At 42.9% G+C, this 20,698-nt stretch overlaps 1 protein-coding gene across 1 annotated transcript in view; it reads left to right on the top strand.

The window, feature by feature from the left end:
• The first annotated feature begins 3,448 nt into the window (after nucleotides 1-3,448).
• The window catches only part of ANKRD31 (ankyrin repeat domain 31), a 107,232-nt gene continuing 89,982 nt past the window's right edge, over nucleotides 3,449-20,698 (top strand). The window contains exons 1-2 of the mRNA XM_044282977.1: nucleotides 3,449-3,766; nucleotides 16,283-16,379. Coding sequence (XP_044138912.1) covers nucleotides 16,348-16,379 — 32 coding nt within the window. The 5' untranslated portion in view covers nucleotides 3,449-3,766; nucleotides 16,283-16,347. The remainder of the gene's footprint in view (nucleotides 3,767-16,282; nucleotides 16,380-20,698) is intronic.

Raw genomic sequence — 20,698 nt, 5'->3', positions numbered from 1 at the left:
TACAGTCGTAATGCAATCCCATCTTCTAACCGTAACAGTAAGGCTGCATGCACACGGGCGTGTTTTTTCAGAACTACGGACTGTACAAACCCGTCCTGCAGAGTGGACGAGCGCACGGCGTCATTGCTAACTCGCTATGACGCCATGCGCTTCTTGCCGCCACCACTGTACAGTAATACACTTGTATAGATCATACAAGTGTATCACAGTACAGCGGTGGTGGCCGGAAGCACACTTCGTCATAACAACCAATGACGCCGTGCACTTGTCCACTCTGCAGGACGGCCCGTGTGCAGGCGGCCTAAATCTAATATTTCCACCTCAAAGCATTAAATAGTTTTTGCAGTTTACTTGAGTAAATTATTTTCAATACTATTATTGTAAAAAATTGGGATTATATTCTTGCATTTTTCTCTTGCAGCGGATGTTGGGTCTTGGATACGACCGCACCCGGTCCCACGCCGAGAAACAGAGAATTGTGCGGGAGTTGGCCTAATAAATGTGGTGCCAAATGGGTCGCAAACATGTTTTGCCAACACTTTGTAATGTTTACAGTGCTAAGCAAAAGTATTCACCCCCTTGACTTCGTTCTTTTATTTTGTTGCCTCACCCCCTGGAATTAACACGGATTGTTTGTGGATTTGCCTCATTTAATTTGTAGAAAATGCCCACAACTTAGACCTTCTTTTAAATTGGTTAATTGTAAAGCATACAACTAATAGGAAAAAATAACAGAAAAAGTCAATGTGCATAACTATTCATCCACCCCCCTAAAGTCAATACTTAGTAGAGCCACCTTTTGCGGCAATCACAGCTCCAAGTCACTTTGGATAAATCTCTATGAGCAGTTTCCACAACTTACCACAGGCGTTTTTGCCCATTCCTCCTTGCAATACTGATTCTGCTCCTTCCAATTTAATGGTTTGCGCTTGTGAAGAGCAATCTTTAAGTCTGACCACAGATTTTCTATTGGATTGAGATCTGGGCTTTGACTAGGCCATTCCAACACATTTATATGTTTACCCTTTAACCACTCAAGGGTTGCTGTAGCAGTGTGTTTGGGGCAGGGGCGTAGCTAGAAATGACTGGGCCCCATAGCAACATTTTTTTATGGGCCCCCCTCTCCCGGATCTCCCACCCCCACATACCTCTCAGACCCCCACCCCTTCCAGAGATCCCACCCAAACACCCTTGCAGGACCTCCCACCCCAACATCCCCACACCCCTCCTAGACCTCCCCACCCTAAATCTTCCACCGCCAGTCCCCAGATATAATGGTCCAGACATCAAGTGTCCTGCTCCCCCCTCCTGCCTATATAAGGGTCCAGACCTCCAGGTTCATGCTTCCCCTACTCCCCATATATAATGGTCCAGACCTACAGGATCCTGCTTCCCCCTACTCCCCATATATAATGGTCTAAACCTTCAGGATCCTGCTTCCCCCTACTCCAAATATATAATGGTCCAGACCTCCAGGGTTCTGCTCCTCCCTATATAATGGTCCAGACCTCCAGGGTCCTGCTTCCCCCTCCTCCCTAAATATAATGGTCCAGACCTCCAGGGTCCTGCTCCCTCCTAAATAGAATGGTCCAGACCTCCAGTGTCCTGTTCCCCCCTATATAATGGTCCAGACCTCCAGGATCCTGCTCCCCCTTCTCCTTAAATATAATGGTCCAGACCTCCAGGGTCCTGCTCCCCCCTTCTTAAATATAATGGTCCAGACCTCCAGGGTCATAATCCCCCCCTTCTCCTTAAATATAATGGTCCAGACCTCCAGGATCCTGCTTCCCTCTACTCCCAATATATAATGGTCCAGACCTCCAGGGTCCTGCTCCCCTCTCCTCCCTATATAATGGTCCAGACCTCCAGGGCCCTGCTCCCCCCTCCTCCCTAAATATAATGGTCCAGATCTCCAGGGTCCTGCTCCCCCTAAATAGAATGGTCCAGACCTCCAGTGTCCTGTTCCCCCCTATATAATGGTCCAGACCTCAGGATCCTGCTCCCCCTTCTCCTTAAATATAATGGTCCAGACCTCCAGGGTCCTGCTCCCCCCTTCTTAAATATAATGGTCCAGACCTCCAGGGTCCTGATCCCCCCCCCCCCATCTCCTTAAATATAATGGTCCAGACCTCCAGGGTCCTGCTCCCCCCTCCTACCCAGATATAATGGTCTGGACCTCGGGGATCCCACTCCCCCCTCCTCCCCAGATGTAATGTACCAGACCTCCAGTGTCCTTTTCCCCCCTATATACTGGTCCAGACCAGACTTCCAGGGTCCTGCTCCCCCCTTCTCCTTAAATGTACTGGTCCAGACCTCCAGGGTGCTGCTCCCCCCTCCTCCCCAGATATAATGGTCCAGGACTCCACAGTAAGTTTTACCAGTCCCAGAGTCAGCCAGCCCTCACCTCACAGCCACTTGAACATCTGCACACCCACACTCCAGCAGCGCTGCCAGGTCCAGCAGCACGCAGCTTCGCTGTACGCTCCGCCTCCTCCACTTCTGGCCAGTTGGACTGCCACCCAGACTGGGAGCGGGACCACTCCATCTCCTCATTGCAGGTAGGCCTCTCTGCCTCTGGCCGCGCCCTATCGCACCGCCCACAGCCTGCAGGCCCTGCAGATAGCGTTTTCTCTGTCTGTCCCGGAGGGGCCTGCGACCCCTGTAGCTACGCCACATGAATTTAAAAAAAATAATAATCCTTAGCCGGCGGCCCGGGCCCCCAGTGGCGTTGGGCCCCATAGCCATTGCTATGGCTGCTATGGTAATCCCTACGCCCATGGTTTGGGGTCATTGTCCTGCTGGAAGGTGAACCTCTGTCTTACCCTCAAATCACGCACAGAGTGGTACAGGTTTTGCTCAAGAATATCCTTGTCCATGTTTCCCTCACCTCTGACCAGTTTTCCAGTCCCGGCTGCTAAAAAACATCCCCACAGCATGATGCTGCCACCACCATGTTTCATTGTGGGGATGGTGTTCTTTGGATGATGTGATGTGTTGGGTTTGTGCCAGACAAGTGACGGACTGAACCATCACTATGTCTGCAGTAGAAGCCTGAGGACTAGCCTTCTTCCTACGGGCTATGGACCCAGGACTATGGAGACCCCCACTCTGACCTATTTGGTTTAGAGGGAACTATAAACCATTAATTTTTGGTTGAGTTTATAGGCCACATCTTTCGTATTCCCCATTAAAGTTGCATGGTGTGAATCCATAAGCGCAATAAGGGTTAACTCTGCTCTGAGACTCCCAATGAATGTGTGTGTGTCCCTTTGTTCTATTGTGTTAGTGATGGGATTAAGAAGTAGCCGACTCTGGTGTAGAGAGGTAGATCATCCTATGATACACTGAGGCGATAATCCCATATCATGGGTCTCCTCTCGCCCCTATTGTTCCATCAAGACACTGTGGAGGGGATGTCTTTTTTCATACTGTTAATTTTTTATTGAGTTATGCGTCATAAATCTAGCAGCCACTGCAATTATATATAGATCCCTCCATATTGGAATTTCTTTATATCAAATGTTCTTAAGATTTTGGAGTTGTTTATCTAAAATCTGAACATTCTGTGCCATTCGGAGAAGGCGATCGGCGGAGGCTGTGGAGGTTGTGGAGGAAGAGGAGGAGGAGGCCGGACCCTCCCAGCCTATTGAGCCACCCCCACCAGATGTGGGAGAAGTGAAGGAGGTGGAAAGTGCTGTACCCTCCAGCACCACCCCATCTCAGGACTCTGAGGAAGAGGAGGTGATCACCAGCCCCTGCCAAGAGGGTAAATAAGTACTCATAGCAATATGATTATGTATCCATAACATGTACATAAACATTAAAAGGGCCAACAATGAGGCAACAACCTACACTTAAGTAATACAAAAAAAGAACACTGGACAATAACTCTTTAATCTACGTTAAAACCATTAATTTAACAAATAAATTATATTAAACTCAATAAAAATATCCTATGATCTAACCCCTCGGATGAACACTTAAAAAAATTAAAATAAAAGAAACAATTAGAAGAAAATATTAATTTATTCAACCTAACATCACTAAAAGTGCAACACCAAGCTATCAAAAAAGGCATATGCCCCCCCAAAATAGTAACAATCGGTCAGTTAATTCTGCTAAAAATTAGACCCTACCATTAGACAATCGCCAAATAAAAACAATAATATGGCTTTCAAAATATGGAGACAGTAAAACATGAATTGTTTTTGGTTCAACAATGCTTTTATTGGGTAAAATAGAAAAGGCTAAAAAATAAGGAAAAACATTAGGTCTTGCCGCACCTGTAACAACCAGCTGTCTAAAAATATCATACCAAATAACCCCTCAGGTGGACACCCTTTTAAACAAAAATTTAAAACTCTCAAAACGGCAATTTTTGGGACAACTTTTATCACAAAAATGTGTAATAGCAAGCGATCATAAAGTCAGATGCACCACCAAATAAAGGTTTAATAGGAGTTGCAAATTTTTTTTTCAAACAGGAATGAAGACATTGATGGCCAAATTGGCCAAAATGCAAAAGGAGCAGCGCAATGATATGCGGGCCAATCGGGAGCGCTTGAAGGCCATGGAAGAGAGGCAAATGCAGGCCATGAGATGATCATGCTTTTGGAAAAATTGCCATAATAATAAAAAAAAAATTTCTAATAAGTTATATAAATCGTTTGTACAGTTATAACGTGTATTTTGTTTTTTGTAATATTGCTCGGTTTTAGTGTAATAGCTCGGCCTAAATCAGCCAGAACTAACAGCAGCTGGTAAATATATGTCAAGTACATATAGGGTCCATTCACACGTCTGTAAAATGTTTCTGCATCCGTTCCACAATTGAGAGGAACGTTTACAGACCCATTGATTTTAAATTCCAGTCTGAAAAATTAGGCATTCACAGGATACAGAAGTAAGTGTCAGCCATTACAGGCCCCAAAAATTAGCCAACATGCGTTCACCTGACAGCAAAGCATTTTTTATTCTGTGGCTGGTGGTACATTAGGCATTCACAGGATACAGAAGTATGTGTCAGCCATTACAAGCCCCAAAAATTAACCGACAGGCGTTCACCTGACAGCAAATAAATTTGTATTCTGTGGCTGGTGGTACATTAGGCATTCACAGGATACAGAAGTACGTGTCGGCCATTACAGGCCCCAAAAATTAGCCGACATGCATTCACCTGACAGCAAATAAATTTGTATTCTGTGGCTGGTGGTACATTAGGCATTCACAGGATACAGAAGTAAGTGTCGGCCATTACAGGCCCCAAAAATTAGCCGATAGGCGTTCACCTGACAGCAAATAAATTTGTATTCTGTGGCTGGTGATACATTAGGCATTCACAGGATACAGAAGTAAGTGTCGGCCATTACAGGCCCCAAAAATTAGCCGACAGGCGTTCACCTGACAGCAAAGCATTTTTTATTCTGTGGCTGGTGGTACATTAGGCATTCACAGGATACAGAAGTACGTGTCGGCCATCACAGGCCCCAAAAATTAGGCATTCAACGGACATAAAAGGGCTTTTTATGCCGCTGTATTTACCGAAGACAGGGACCATAAATTGTTATGGGTGGTGGCGGATATAGGCTATCATGAGGAATGTGAATCAAACATGGTCTACTGGTCACATGTGTTGAATTCCTCCGAGATCCATGCCTCATTCATTTTTAGAAATGTGAGGTAGTCAACACTGTCGTGAGCTAGGCGAGTGTGCTTATCGGCCACGATCCCCCCTGCTGCGCTGAACATCCTTTCAGACAGGACACTTGACGAGGGGCAAGCCAACAGTTCCATTGCAAATTCTGCAAGCTCTGGCCAGAGGTCAAGCCTGCCCACCTAGTAGACCAGGGGTTCATCACTTCTCAGAGCATCCAAATCGGCCGTTAACCCAATGTAGTCGGACACCATTCCGGTCTAGGTGTTCCCTGAGGCTGGATCCGGAAGACAGCTGTCGATGGGTTGGCTGAAAGAATTTTCTCATATCAGAACTGACCAACACATCTTCAAACCGCCCTCTTCTTGCAGGCGCTGTGTGAATGGTACCCGCAACTGTTTCTCTGTCAGTGGAAATTCCTCTGCCAGCACCCAAAAAAGCAGAATGCAGCATAAGCAAGGCCTGGAAGTGCTGCATTCTGACAGCCCTCTGTGATGGTGGTAACATTTCCGCCATTTTTTGTTTGTACCGGTGGTCTAAGTACGTTGCCACCCAGTACTGGTCCTTGCCCTTTATCCGTTTTATACAGGGGTCCCTCTTAAAACACTGGAGGATGATGGCCCCATTTGCACTAAACTGGAAGGGGTGTAGTGGCCTGGCTCCTGCTCCTCATCCAGGATAATGTCATCCTCGTTCTCCTCACCAGGGATCCCAGAAAGGTTTAAAGCACGCTCTTCTTGCTCATCCTCCTCCCCGGCACAATCCTCCTCTGACTCCTCTTCAGACTCCTGTTGTTGACTTTTCTCAGATGGAGTAGCCCCCCTGGGAATTCATCCAGCATTGCGACTTCCTCATCTTCCTGCTCCTGCTCCTCGACGGCTTGATCAATGACACTACGCAATGTACGCTCCTGAAAGAAGGCAAAAGGTACCATGTCACTGATGGCGCCCTGGCTGTGACTGACCAGTTTGGTGATCTCATCTGCATGTGTCGTGCATGAGCAGCCACTGGCGCGGTGGAAAAAAAAACAAGCTCCCCAGAACCTGTCCTGCCGCAGAGTTCGCACAGGTAGTCGTTAACTCCACGTTTCTGCTGGAGCAGCCTATCGAGCATATACAAGGTTGAGTTCCATCTCATCGGGCAGGTTGTGTCGCCGCTGAATGTCAGCAAGGCGAGTCATGGCCGTGTAAGATCTTCTGAAATGGCCCGAGATTTTCCTGGCCTGCCTGCAAGACGTCCTGTATTTGACAACGAATCGCTGCACGACCAAGTTCAGGACGTGTGCCATGCACGGCACGTGTGTCATTTTGCCCTGTTTCAGCGCGCTCAGCAGATTGGCACCGTTGTCGCACACCATTTTACCAACTGTCAAATTGAGCGGTGTTAGCCACTGATCTGCCTGTGAACGCAAAGCTGAAAGGAGTGCAGGACCGGTGTAGCTCTTGGCTTCCAGGCACAACAAACGCAGCACAGCATGGCAACGTCTCACCTGGCATGTCAAATAGGTTCTGGGGATCTTGGCCGGCGCAGTGGAAGAGACGGTAGCAGCGGAAAAGGAGGAGTCAGCCGAGGAGGGGAGGGAAGATGGAGTAGGAGGAGGAGAAGAAGAGGCAGGCCTGCATGCAATCTGTGGCGGTAAAACCAAATCCACACGGGTGCCACGGGTTACATGCTTGACTGCCGTTCACCTTGTGGGCAGTAAAAGTAATATAACTTCCCTGCTCATGTTTGCTAGACCATGAGTCTGTGGTCAGATCTATCTTGGCACCAACACTGTGTGCCAGAGATACATTAACTTGCCGCTGAACGTGGCCATGTAGCTCTGGGATGCCCTTCTGCGAGAAATATTTCCTTCCTGGGACCTTCCATTGTGGTGTTCCAATGGCCACAAATTTTCGAAAGGCCTCCGAGTCCGCAAGTTTATATGGCAGTAGTTGGCGGGCTATCAGTTCCAACAAGCCAGCGGTCAACCGTTGGGAAAGAGGGTTATCCGGCGTCATCTTTTTTAACGCTCGAACATTTGGGCCACAGAAGACCATTTAGGCCACAGGAGTGGAGGAAAATTGTGAGGAGAAGAGGCTGGACGGTGAGAGCCTGGAGTGTGGCTTTGTGGGTTCTGACGGCGTTGCTCCCACTGGGCTCGGTGATGTGAGGCCAAGTGCCTTCTTAAGGCGGTCATCCCTAGAGGTGGGTGTTGGGCTTACCGCGACTTATGCGTTGACTGCAAAGGCTGCAGATGGCAACACTGTTGTCAGCAGACACATTAAAAAAAGCCCACACTGCAGAGCAATGTGCCGGCGTCCTTGGAGCGCAAGATGTGACCGTACATGGTTGATGGCTCTCTCCTGATACATTAGCAGTCTGGTTTGTCCCTCCTGTGCAATGTAAGTTCGTCCTGCTTCGATCTGCTGGTCCATCTCTTCCTCTGAACTCCCCTCCTCTTTCTCTCTTGTGGGCACCCACGTTACATCCATAGACACGTCATCATCGACATCACCTTCCCCACCACTAACATTAGAGAGCTCAGAGTAGGCAGCAACAGCGGGGACCAACCTCCTTGGGCTGATCTAGGTACTGTCGTCAGACTGCTGAGTGGCGACTGCTGCTACCTCCTCTTCCTGATGTGATGCCAAGAATGGCTGCGCATCAGAAATGTCTTGTGATGGATCAGAAAATAATTCCTGTGACTCAAGTGGAGGGTATATGGTGGTGGTGGTCTCTTTGGGGGTGCACACAGCAGAGAGTGAAGAGGGTGCAGATAGAGAGGATGAGGAGGGTACAGAAGCGGAAGGCTGAGTGAGCCACTCAACCAAGTCTGGTGCGTCCTTTGACGTAATTGAAAGCACCTTCTGCAACTTCCCACTTTGGCTCCGGCCTGGTGCTCCTGCCCTACCCCTACCACCCCTAGGGAAGGGCATGCCTTTTCCTCTGCCTGTCATTTTTTAAATGACCCGGTGACAAAAGTCTCTAGAGAAGTGCAGTGTATGTGGTGCAAGGTATATAACACCCTGCTTCAATATGCCGTTTTGGGGGCAACTGGTCTATAATCACACCAGTTATAAAAAAGAATTCCTTTAAATTTTCTCACTGTGTTTAGCAGAGGTAACGCAGTGAAAGAGAATACATTTCTTCAGTACCAAAATACACAATTTGAGTAGTATATTCTTAGATAACACCCCGCTTCAATAATGTGGTTTTGGGGGTCACTGGTCTATAATGACACCAGTTATAGAAAATGTTTTCCTTTAAATTTTCTCAGTGTGTGTAGCAGAGGTAACGCAGTGAAAGCGGATAAATTTCTGCAGCACCCAACTACACTATTTGAAAAGTATATTCTTATATAACACCCCGCTTCAATGTGTGGTTTTGGGGGCCACTGTTCTATCACACCAGTTATAAGACTTTTTTCTAATTGCGTTTGTCACTCTTTGTAGTTGTAGTATCGCTGCAGAACCGATCACCAGTTACAATGCTGCACTATACAAATCCACTATAATATGATTTCTATATTAGAAAGTATATTATAAGTGTATTACACCCCTATATACTGCACACCGATCAATAGCACACCTACAGTACAGACCAAAAGTTTGGACACACCTTCTCATTCAAAGAGTTTTCTTTATTTTCATGACTACGCTGAAGGCATCAAAACTATGAATTAACACATGTGGAATTATATACATAACAAAAAAGCGTGAAACAACTGAAAATATGTAATATTCTAGGTTCTTCAAAGTAGCCACCTTTTGCTTTGATTACTGCTTTGCACACTCTTGGCATTCTCTTGATGAGCTTCAAGAGGTAGTCACCTGAAATCGTTTTCACTTCACAGGTGTGCCCTGTCAGGTTTAATAAGTGGGATTTCTTGCCTTATAAATGGCAGCCAGATCAGGTCTATTTATAAAGGTAGGGGGTATGTCCATGTGCTGAAATGTCTCAATTGGCTGTCCTGTACCACCTGATGGATGTGTCATGGGTCAAAGTTCTTCACAATGTAAAAGAATATGGCGCCAGCAAATATCGCCATATGTTTGCATGTTCAGCAAACCGCGAATAAGTAAAGTTTGCCGCGAACCACCCGCCGGGCAAACCGCAAGGCCATCTCTATTGTCCAGCTTTTATAAAGTTATGGTCCATCCATCCCTAGCTTATTGTCAGGGGTCCAACACCCTGCACCCTCGCTGATCGGTTGTTCAGGTGTAGCTTGGGCTTCGGGAGTTAGTGCCGGAACTATGCAGCACCTGCAACTGTACAGTAGAGGGAACGCGTTACTCCAGGGCTTATCCATTTGAAATCATTGGATCCCCTGATCAGCTTGTGATGGCGTATCTTGTGGTGGTGTCTATGGTTCAATCCATGTTTGTAGAGCACCCTGTTATGTTTCTGCAGAAATCATAAGTAACATCCTGGTGACCAGATAACAACAATATTTCTTTATAATTAGAAAATCACAACTGCAAGCTCAATAACATTCACCTGGAGGCTGCTCCCAATGCATGGACCCAGCCCGGCTTGGGCACTGGTAATAACATCAAACACAATGATCCAGCATTCAGTGCATAAACATTCAGGACTTGCGAAGGACTTGGTCACTGTTTTTTTTTTACTTTTACAAATAAAGAGAAGAGCTGGTCCAGTGGCCTGTTTTGGCGTGGCCCCAACGCAATGCTGGATCCCCAGACACTGTTGAGGTGTCACCAGTGTTGCTGCTCTCCGAAAGGGATGGTAAGACGTGATGCATCCCAATGGGAAATAAGTCCAGAGAGTCAGGGTCTGCAGTAAACCAGTGTGCTTCTTTACTGGAGAAACTTAAGTGCAAAACAACACAGTCAAGGCATAGGGCTGGTTTCTCTAGTCTCCTCCATTGAGGCTCTAACTGCTCTCATTATATACAGTTTCTAGTTGAACAAGAACCTTCTAGTGAGAGGGGTGGAGTGGAGAACTCAGCCCGAACAGATACACAGTTACAGTTTCCATCTGTCATAGACTTGCATTAGAATTTCAATAAAGCTAATGGGAATGAAAAAGCAGTTTTTCCAGACAAACACAAGTCTTCAGACATTATAACGTAGCTAAACCAGACATTCAAAAGTTCATTCTGTCCGTTTTTGGTGGTAAATAAGTCTGGCTTTTTCCATCGAAAACACTCTTCTTTAACCCTTATGGTAACTGTGGAAAATTACTAGCTTCTCATTATTAGCTAGAAAGTCCCAAAAGGCTCTCAGTATTCATAAATCATTTCCACAGTGTCGTGCAAATACAGTGCAGATGAGCAGGATATATATCACAACAAACATATAAAATGCAGTTACACAGTATTACAGAAACGTAAGAGCTATAGGGGTTCAGGATCTCCATCCACTCAGGAGCGGTGCTCAGGGAAAACTGACAGCAAGAAATGGAACCTGCAGAAGGTAAAATTGATGATAATTCAAGATACAAGTTATAGCATGGTCAGAAATAGTACTTATTCTGGCAGTTCACCCAGAATGATTGATACACTTTAATTTTCAACTTAAATATATTGTCCATAGGAAATCCTGGACACTTTGCATGATATAGAGACCAAACAAAAAAAACTACTATCCACAGAACTAGATGCTGCAGAAGATGCAGGTGAGACATAATTTATTTATTTTACACACACACATATATATATATATATATATATATATATATATATATTTAGTATGATTGCATAAATCATATGTGCAAACTGTGATTAAAAACTCTTGAACACAGCGCTGATGTCGAGTGCTGCTCATATGCTATGGGTATGGCCAAACAGTCAGGTTTCCTGATGCCGTTTTAGAAGCCACAACCAGGTTCGAATACAAAAAAGCGAAGTCGTATTTGTCCTTTTTATTTTCTATCCTTTTATGATCCACTCCTGATTAATTACATTTCAAAGTGATAGCAACATACATTTTATAAGCCTCTTATGTAGGGTTTATTCATGTCTCTACTTTTGCTACAGTTTTTCTGAAATCACTTCAAGATGCAGTGGTGTTGTAATGGTTTTGGTAAAATTGTGGGGAAAAACCTAGCGTGTCACAGTACCTTTAGGCTGGGTTCACACATGACTTATTAGCTGCAGATTTCTGGTCACGGATTTTATAGTGCTAGTTGTTTACAGTACTAGCAAAGTGAATGGGTTGTAGCATTTACACATGGCAGCAGCAGAAATCATTTCACATTCACAAAAATCAGCAGCAGAAACTGACCCGTGGTGTGGATTTTAAATCTGCAGCATGTCAATTCATACAGTTTCATCACAGATTTCAGCCTTTTCAATGCAAAGAATGAAACCATGTCCAAAATCAGTGATAAAAACACACCATTTGGTGCTTTTATTCTGCTGCAGGTTACAAACAGAAACACTACTGGTTTTAGGCTGCAGAAATTCTTCATCTAATCAGTCACGTGTGAAGCCAGCCTTAGGATGCTGTCACATATTTATGTTTTCTAATGATGTTTTTAAAGCTAAGCAGAGCCGCTTCCTCTTTTAGTCCCGGCGGTCACGTGACCGCCAGGGGTGTCTGGAGCAGGAGCAGAGCTGCAGGGTCTAAGGAGACCCAGATCAGCTCTGCCTGTGTGTCATGCCCCCATATGGGGCTATTTTCTCCTGTGGTAAAAAAAGAAAGAAAAATCGGTGTCCTCCAAAGGTCCTTTAATGACCTCCTGTGGGAAATATTATGTGCCAAAAAGAAATTAAAATCTAATTAAAAAAAATAAAAAATACAAGTAAATAAATAATTAAAAAATGCAGTCGCTTACAGAAAAGCTGTAATAAAAAAAACACTTTTTAATAATAATTAGCAGTTTTCTTCAAAATTAAACCTAAAAAAATAAAAAACTTTACTCTAAAAATACATTCTTATAAAAAGTCCAAAGTGTCAAGTAAAAAAATAAATGAAATAAAAACAAAGAAATTATTTTGTAGTCAAATAAAAGGTACGGTCACTAAACCACCACGTGCACAAAATCACAAAAAGGCCTTTTTTGGCCCGGTCATGAAAGGGTTAAAAAAATGCACCAAGAAGGAGTTATTGGAATCGAACTTTGTGTGTGAATGCAGTGATGATATAGTACAATGATTACAATATTAGACTGAAAGGATGAGTTTTTTGGGGGAAAACAGTACAAGAGAAAGTTGGCTATAAAACTCTGTTGAGCGGCTCTAGCCTGGGATACATGATGAGATATGGTTGGGCATGGAGATATGCAGGTTTTGTATGGTTTCCTGCAGCACATTTGCCAACAGATATTGCAACTGGGCCTGTAGATCTTGCACACTTGTAGGCTGCTGAAGCGGACATCCCAGCTGGTCCCATAAATGATCCATTGGCGATAAATCTGGGGACCGGGCAGGTCAATAAAATGTTGTAATCTGACAGCAACTTTCCTGGGAAACCCTTGCTGTGTGTGGGCGAGCATAATTCACTGAAGAATGACAGCTGGAAGCCCTGCCATGGGAGACAACACATATAGCCGCAGGATGTCCTGAGAATATTCCTGAGCTGTTAGTGTCACTTGTATCGCAATCCAGATGATCACAGCACTCCTTCTATTAATTGGCTTTCTCAGGGTGCTAGCCTAGACACGTTCCCAGCTCCACCTCAGGAACACTTTTTATGTAAATATACAAATCGACAGTACTCCAGACTTACAGGTGAAATGATCAGTGATTTTGATACAGCCGGACATGGTTATAATAAATTCAGGCAATGTTTCAGGCTATATGTAGCCCTTCATCAGGCCTGGTATATAATTGCAATCCTGTGGACGCCGGCGCTGTGAAAATCACTGATTATTTTACCTGCAAGTCTGGAGTGCTGTCGATTTGTATAATGACATGAAAAGTGTCACTTGTATCACCACTAGGGGTGACAGATTGCTATATATGCTATAGCTCCCCAGATCATTATTTTGACCAGTAGTTGGGTCATTGTGTCTCTCCAGAGCAAAGGCAGACTTTAATGCTCATCACGAGGCACTTCTTGTGATGCAATGTTTCATACAACCTCCCACATTTGGTTATAAAAAGTGTGCATTTCATAATGTATTTTGATGCATTTTAGAGGGGACAAAAAAAAAGTAAAAAAAGTGTTTTACATAAATAAAAAGTAAAACAAAAAAATCCCTTTCCCATAATCAAGTCATATAAAATTGTAAAATATAGGTAAAAAAAAATAGAAAAGCAGAATTATTATGTATCACTGCGTCCATAAAGACTGGCTCTTTAAAATATATCACATGATCCTCCCCGTCAGGTGAGCGCTGTAATAAAAATAAATAAAAACTGCGCCAAAACAGCCATTTTTTTGTCAACTTGCCTCACAAAAAGTGTAAAATCAAGCTATCAAAAAGTACTATGTACCTCTAAATGGTGCCAATGAAAACTTCACCTCATGCCATAAAAAATTACCCCCCACAAAAGATGATCATTAAAAAAATAAAAATAAATGTTTCCTGTTGGCAACACAAAAACATTTTTTTCTTTTTAAAAATGTTTTTATTGTGTAAAACTGAACTGCCCATAAGTCACACCTGAGTTTTAGAGGAGGAAAATAAGAAAAAAAAAAATTTCCTTTAGACCTCAGAGCCCCAATCAGCCCAATGTTGATCATAGCTCAGATGAGATCCTCAATGTTAATAAGACTCCCATTAAGACACTAAGGTCAGACCCCCATGTTAAAAGGACCAATCTTCAGATCCCAGTGTTAATGCCAGTATTCAAACTTCAGATCAGACCCCTATATTAATTAGACCTTGGATCAGACAAAAGAATCTGCTTACTTTACCTGCGCTCTTTCCAGTTCTTCCTGCCACGCTGTGCTGTGACCCAACGTCGCACAGTGTAAGGTCACACAAACCCACATCCTCAAACTGTGCACGAGTCACAGCAAACCTTGAAGCCAGCAGAAGACCAGGAAGCGGTAGGTACAGAGCACAGGGAGCGCTGCATTCACCGCTTTCCGGTCCTCCTGTACTAATGAGTGCTTCCATTATAAGAGGCACCTACATTTTCCCCCCAATTTTGGGTTGGGGTAAAGTGTGTCTTATAGGGCAAAAAAATTGGTATGTCTGTAATTGTACTGACAAGCAGAATAAAGATAACATGTCATTTTTCCTAAATGGTGCACACAGCAATAATAAAACAACAACAATAAGCATTTTATCCTGCTTCCCAAAACGCGAAATAAAAAGTGACAAAAAAGTCATATTTACCCTAAAACAGAAGCCCTCACACAGCTCCATTGAGAGAAATATAAATGTATGGTTGCCAGAAAATGGCTGTACTGGTACCTCATAGGCTGTTCAATAGCAACATGGCACCCGTAAATGAATCCATCAAAATCTGCTCTGCAAAATGGTGGCCTTTCCCTTCTGAACCCTGCAGCCTAAAAATAAGTTTATATCCACATTTATAGCATTGCACCATCCAGTAGAACCCGCAAAATAATTTAAAGGGCATGGTATGTCTCAAATGGCATGCGCTGGCCACAATATATTGGGGACTGAAATGCCATATCTGTGTAAAACTTGTGTAACACCCAAGAGTTGTGTTACTACATGCCTCTACCCTGCTACTGTCTTCTAAGAGCCTTCACATTGTCATCTGATATGATTTTGCTCATGTCTTCACAACTGTGCATCTAAACACTGTATTAAATAGAATTATTGTAGTAATTTTCCATGTTAACCAGCAGGTGGCAGCAATGGATTGGTAAGGAATTTGTTTCGGTTTAGTACATCTAAGCTGGAATGGATTATTCCAGCTTAGCTCACCCCCTGTGGCCGGTGTGGACTGTTCCCACATTCTGCACTTGGGTAGGGAAGGAAGTTAGAGTCAGTGTGTCAGCCACCCCTGTTTGGAAAGGCTGTGTGATAGCCTTCAGGAGTCCCCCTGTATATGGAAGAAAGCCAGGATCTTGTCTCGGCTGAGACATTGATCACATCCCCAGCCTGAGCCCTGCAGCCTCAGCTGGATGATAAGCAAGCAGACAATCTCCAGAATTCCAGGACGAAAGCATTCCCTGTGAGCCTATCTGTGAGTAAAGTCCAGAGACCTAGGAGAAGCCTTAGCCCTCCTCAGCTAGTCAGTCCCCATACAGCAGAAGATAGAGAAGTGCAGAAACTAAATTCCTGCCGCAGTTATTGGTTTTCATGTTCTCACTCTATGCAAACGCAAATAGCTCTATTTCAGCATTCAAACCCATAGGTACTAATGTGTTCATATTAAAGATCCATTTTGTTTCTGCTCTTGACATACTTTGAATATAAAAAACATACCAATGCAACATCTTCAACTGGGACCCCTCAGGCACCAATGCTTGGGTGCAAGTGTTACTGTACCTCTGCATCCTTTACAGCTGGACCCCTCTATGAATGTGCCAGAGCTGTTGTCTAACCTTTTACAACATATCTACAACTGTAATCTACTGCTCTACAGTCAACCAGGGATCCAGCTTGATTATTTGGCCAACACTGATTAAATGGATTTTTCGGAATCTTTGTAGATAAATGTTATCTTATGAAAGGCTGATTTTCATCAGTATTGCAGCTGTAAATGATTAACAGGATGAATCATGGTTTCATTATTTTTCATTTTGTTCTCTACAGAAAAATGTTTTGAAGAACTTAATGAGATACAGAATGTGCTTAATAACATTGCAAAACAGCAGAAAATGGAAAGAGATGGCCTTGCAAAAAAATACAGGTAACTTATTGCTTTTTTTATTTCTTGACTACAGGTTCTTTTACCTTTCCTATTTTCTGTAATGGGGAAGAAAGTGGAAAGTGACTTTTTAGCTGCATGTTTATAATGGAGAGAAAACATAAGAAACCAACGATCTTTTATAGTACAATAAAATATGAGGCATTATTTCCACTAAGATGTCAGAGAAAGCAATGTTTTTAGGCTATTGTGGAAATATTCAGAGGGAAGATGGCCATTTGTCTGCAATACTAAGGAAATTCACATTAGCGGTGCCTGTCAGCGCTGGACCACGGCACGTGCAATGTGCGGAGGGAGGGAGAGAGCTTCCATCCGTATCGACCGGCTCTATCACTTGACCTAACCCAGTGACGGGCAAACGGTGTCTCTCCAGCTGTTGTAAAGCTACAAATCCCATCATGCCCTGCTGTAGGCTGATAGCTGTAGGCAGACTGGGCATACTGGGAGTTGTAGTTTTACAATAGCTGGAGAGCCGCAGTTTGCCCATCCCTGACCTAACCCCTTAAATGAACACCATCAAAAAAATAAAATAAAAACTGTGCTAAAAAAAAACATCTTACATAACTAAAAGTGATCAAAAAGGTGTATGCCCCCCAAAATATTACCAATCTAACCGTCACCTCATCCCGCAAAAAATGATAACCTACCTAATTAAACTGCCTAAAAAATAAAAAAGAACTATGGCTCTCAGACTATGGAGACACTGAAACATTATTTTTTTGGTTTAAAAAAAAGCTGCTATTGTGTAAAACTTAAGTAAATAATAATAATAAGTGTACATATTATGCATCGCCGCATCCGTAACAACCTGCTATATAAAAATACCACATGAACTAATCCCTCAGATGAACACCGTAAAAATAAAAAATAAAATAAAAACGGTGTCAAAAAAGCCATTTACTGTAGCCTTACATCACAAAAAGTGTAATAGCAAGTGATCAAAAAGTCATATGCACCCCAAAATAGTGCCAATTAAACAGTCATCTCATCCCGCAAAAATGATACCCTACTTAAGACAATCGCCCCAAAAATAAATAAAATGGCTCTCAAACTATGGAGACACTAAAATGATTTTTTTTGTTTTAAAAATGATATTATTGTGTAAAAGTTAAATAAATAAAAAAAGTATACATATTAGGTATCGCCACGTCTGTAAGAACCTGCTGTATAAAAATATCACATGATCTAACCCCTCAGGTAAACACCGTAAAATAAAAAAGTGTCAAAAAAGCCATTTTTTGTCACCTTACATCACAAAAAGGGTAATACCAAGCGATCAAAAAGTCATACGCACCCCATAATAGTACCAATTAAGCCGTCATCTCATACCGAAAAAGATTAGCCCCTAAATGAGACAGTCGCCCAAAAAATAAAAAAACTACGGCTTTCAGAATGTGGAGACACTAAAAAAATATTTTTTTGTCATATTTGGTACTGTCGCATCCGTAACAACCTACTCTATAAAAATACCACATGATCTAACCTGTCAGATGAACATTGTAAATAAACAAAAAATAATAACTGTGCCAAAAACAGCTATTTTTTATTACCTTGCCTCACAAAAAGTGTAATAGAGAGCAACCAAAAATCAAATGTACCCTAAAATAGTACCAACAAAACTGCCTCCTTATCACGTAGTTTCCAAAATGGGGGTCACTTTTTTGGAGTTTCTACTCTAGGGGTCCATCAGGGGGTCTTCAACTGTGACATGGCAGCTTAAAATTATCCCAGTGAAATCTGCCTTCCAAAAACCATATGGCGTTCATTTCCTTCTGCACCCTGCCATGTGCCCATACAGAAGTTTACGACTACATATAGGGTGTTTCTGTAAACTAAAGAATCAGGGCAATAAATATTGAGTTTTGTTTGGCTGTTAACCCTTGCTTTGTTACTGGAAAAAATTGATTAAAAAATGGAAAATCTGCCAAAAAGTGAAATTTTGAAATTTCATCTCCCTTTTCCATTAATTCTTGTGAAACACCTAAAGGGTTAACAGAGTTTGTAAAATAAGTGTTGAATACCTTGAGGGGTGTATTTTCTAAAATGGGGTAATTTTGGGGTGGTTTCTATTATGTAAGCCTCACAAAGTAACTTCAGACCTGAACTGGTCCTTAAAAAGTAGGTTTTGGAAATTTGCTTCTAAGCCTTCTAATGTCCCCAAAAAATAAAATGACATTCACAAAATTATCCAAAGATGAAGTAGACATAGGGGGAATGTAAATTAATAACTATTTTTGGAGGTATTACTATATATTATAAAGTGCAGAAATTGACATTTGGAAATTTTCCCATTTTTCAAAATTTTGGGTAAATTTGGTAATTTTTCATAAATAAAAATGATTTTTGTTTTACCCAATTTTACCACTGTCATGAAGTGGTAGGATCCAATTACCCAGTTTGCTTCTTGTCTCTGGCCTTGGAGGTCCATAGCTCTGCTTAGGAACTGTAGACACAAAACTAAATTAGTTTGTTTCCCAAATTGCCTTATGCACTGATTCCAGGAATAGATGACAATTCTGACCAGTCATCACTTTGTCTAATGCACACATCTCCCTGCTGATGTTAGTAAATAATGCTTTCACTATTTAGGGAAAAGCATACAATCAGATATAGTGTAATAAATCTTCAACTGATCAAAGGGCATTGTACCTGTATATATTTATACTCACAAATAGAGATGAGCAGTGTTGAAAAATTTGATTCCAAAGATTTTCCAAACTTCGTCAAGAAATTCCATTCACTACAAATTAATTTGTCACTAATTGCAATAAATCGGGTATACCTGTATGTCACGGTGGCTGAGGGAATGTATTTAGTGGGCTGCTGCAGTGAGCCCGCTCCACATGTTGGGTGCTGGCTGTATCATGCAGCAGATACCCAGATGCAATGATGGTGAATGGCGATCCCGCAAACCCAATCATTTAACCCCTCAGGTGCTGCGATCAACACTGATAGCGGAATCTGTGAAGTAAGGCAGGGGGATTTGAAACTTTCTGCCTTCCGATTGGAGCCGCTGCAGTGAAATTGTGGGCCTCCGATCAGTTACCATGGCAGCCTGGACACTTTCGAAGCTTCCCATGGTTGCCATGGTAACATCCCTGCTGCGCTGTGCATGAGGCACAGCTCAGCAAAGAGCACTTCAAAATCCTTTTCACCCTAACAGATCTCTATTAGGGTGAATAGGACAAGGGATCAAAAGGTCCCAGGTTCTAGCCCCATAGTTGTCAAAAATCACCCCCTTTCTCTATTTTATTTATAAAAAATATATAAACAAAAAAACTAACATTTAAGGTATCGCCTTGTCCAAAAATGTCTGAACTATTAAAGTATTAATTAAAATTTCCTGTGCGCTGATCAACGGAATGGAAAAAAAGAACACACGATTCAACGTTTTCTATCACCTTATCTCCTTAAAAAAAAGGATCAAAAAGTTGTACATACAAAAAAAATGATACCAGTAAAATCTAAATTTTGTCCCGCCAAAAAACTCAATAACCTCAACCAAACGTTTCCTGTAGATGCAGATCAGATGTGCACAATGGTCAAGAGTAATTCTTGACCATTTCTCTTTACAGAACTGTTTCAGTTCAGCAATATTCTTGGGATGTCTGGTGTGAATCGCTTTCTTGAGGTCATGCTACAGCATCTCAATCTGGTTGAGGTCAGGACTGTGACTGGGCCACTCCAGAAGGCGTATTTTCTTCTGTTTAAGCCATTCTGTTGTTGATTTACTTCTATGTTTTGGGTCGTTGTCCTTTTGCAACACCCATCTTCTGTAGAGCTTCAGCTGGTGGACAGATGGCCTTAAGTTCTCCTGCAAAATGTCTTGATAAACTTGGGAATTCATTTTTCCTTTGATAGCAATCCGTCCAGGCCCTGATGCAGCAAAGCAACCCCAAACCATGATGCCCTCACCACCATACTTCACAGTTGGGATGAGGTTTTGATGTTGGTGTGCTGTGCCTCTTTTTCTCCACACATAGCGTTGTGTGTTTCTTTCAAACAATTCAACTTTGGTTTCATCTGTCCACAGAATATTTTGCCAGTACTGCTGTGGAACATCCAGGTGCTCTTGTGCAAGCTGTAAACGTGCAGCAATGCTTTTTTTGGACAGCAGTGTCTTTCTCTGTGGTATCCTCCCATGAAATCCATTCTTGTTTAGTGTTTTACGTATCGTAGATTCGCTAACAGGAATGTTAGCATATGCCAGAGAGTTTTGTAAGTCTTTAGCTGACACGCTAGGATTCTTCTTCACCTCATTGAGCAGTGTGTGCTGTGCTCCTGCCGTCATCTTTACAGGA

The sequence above is a fragment of the Bufo gargarizans genome, chromosome 1 (assembly GCF_014858855.1).
Source record: "Bufo gargarizans isolate SCDJY-AF-19 chromosome 1, ASM1485885v1, whole genome shotgun sequence".
NCBI classification, from domain to species: domain Eukaryota; kingdom Metazoa; phylum Chordata; class Amphibia; order Anura; family Bufonidae; genus Bufo; species Bufo gargarizans.
Note: the sequence above shows the minus strand (reverse complement) of the source record. Positions and strands in the feature narration are given on the sequence as shown.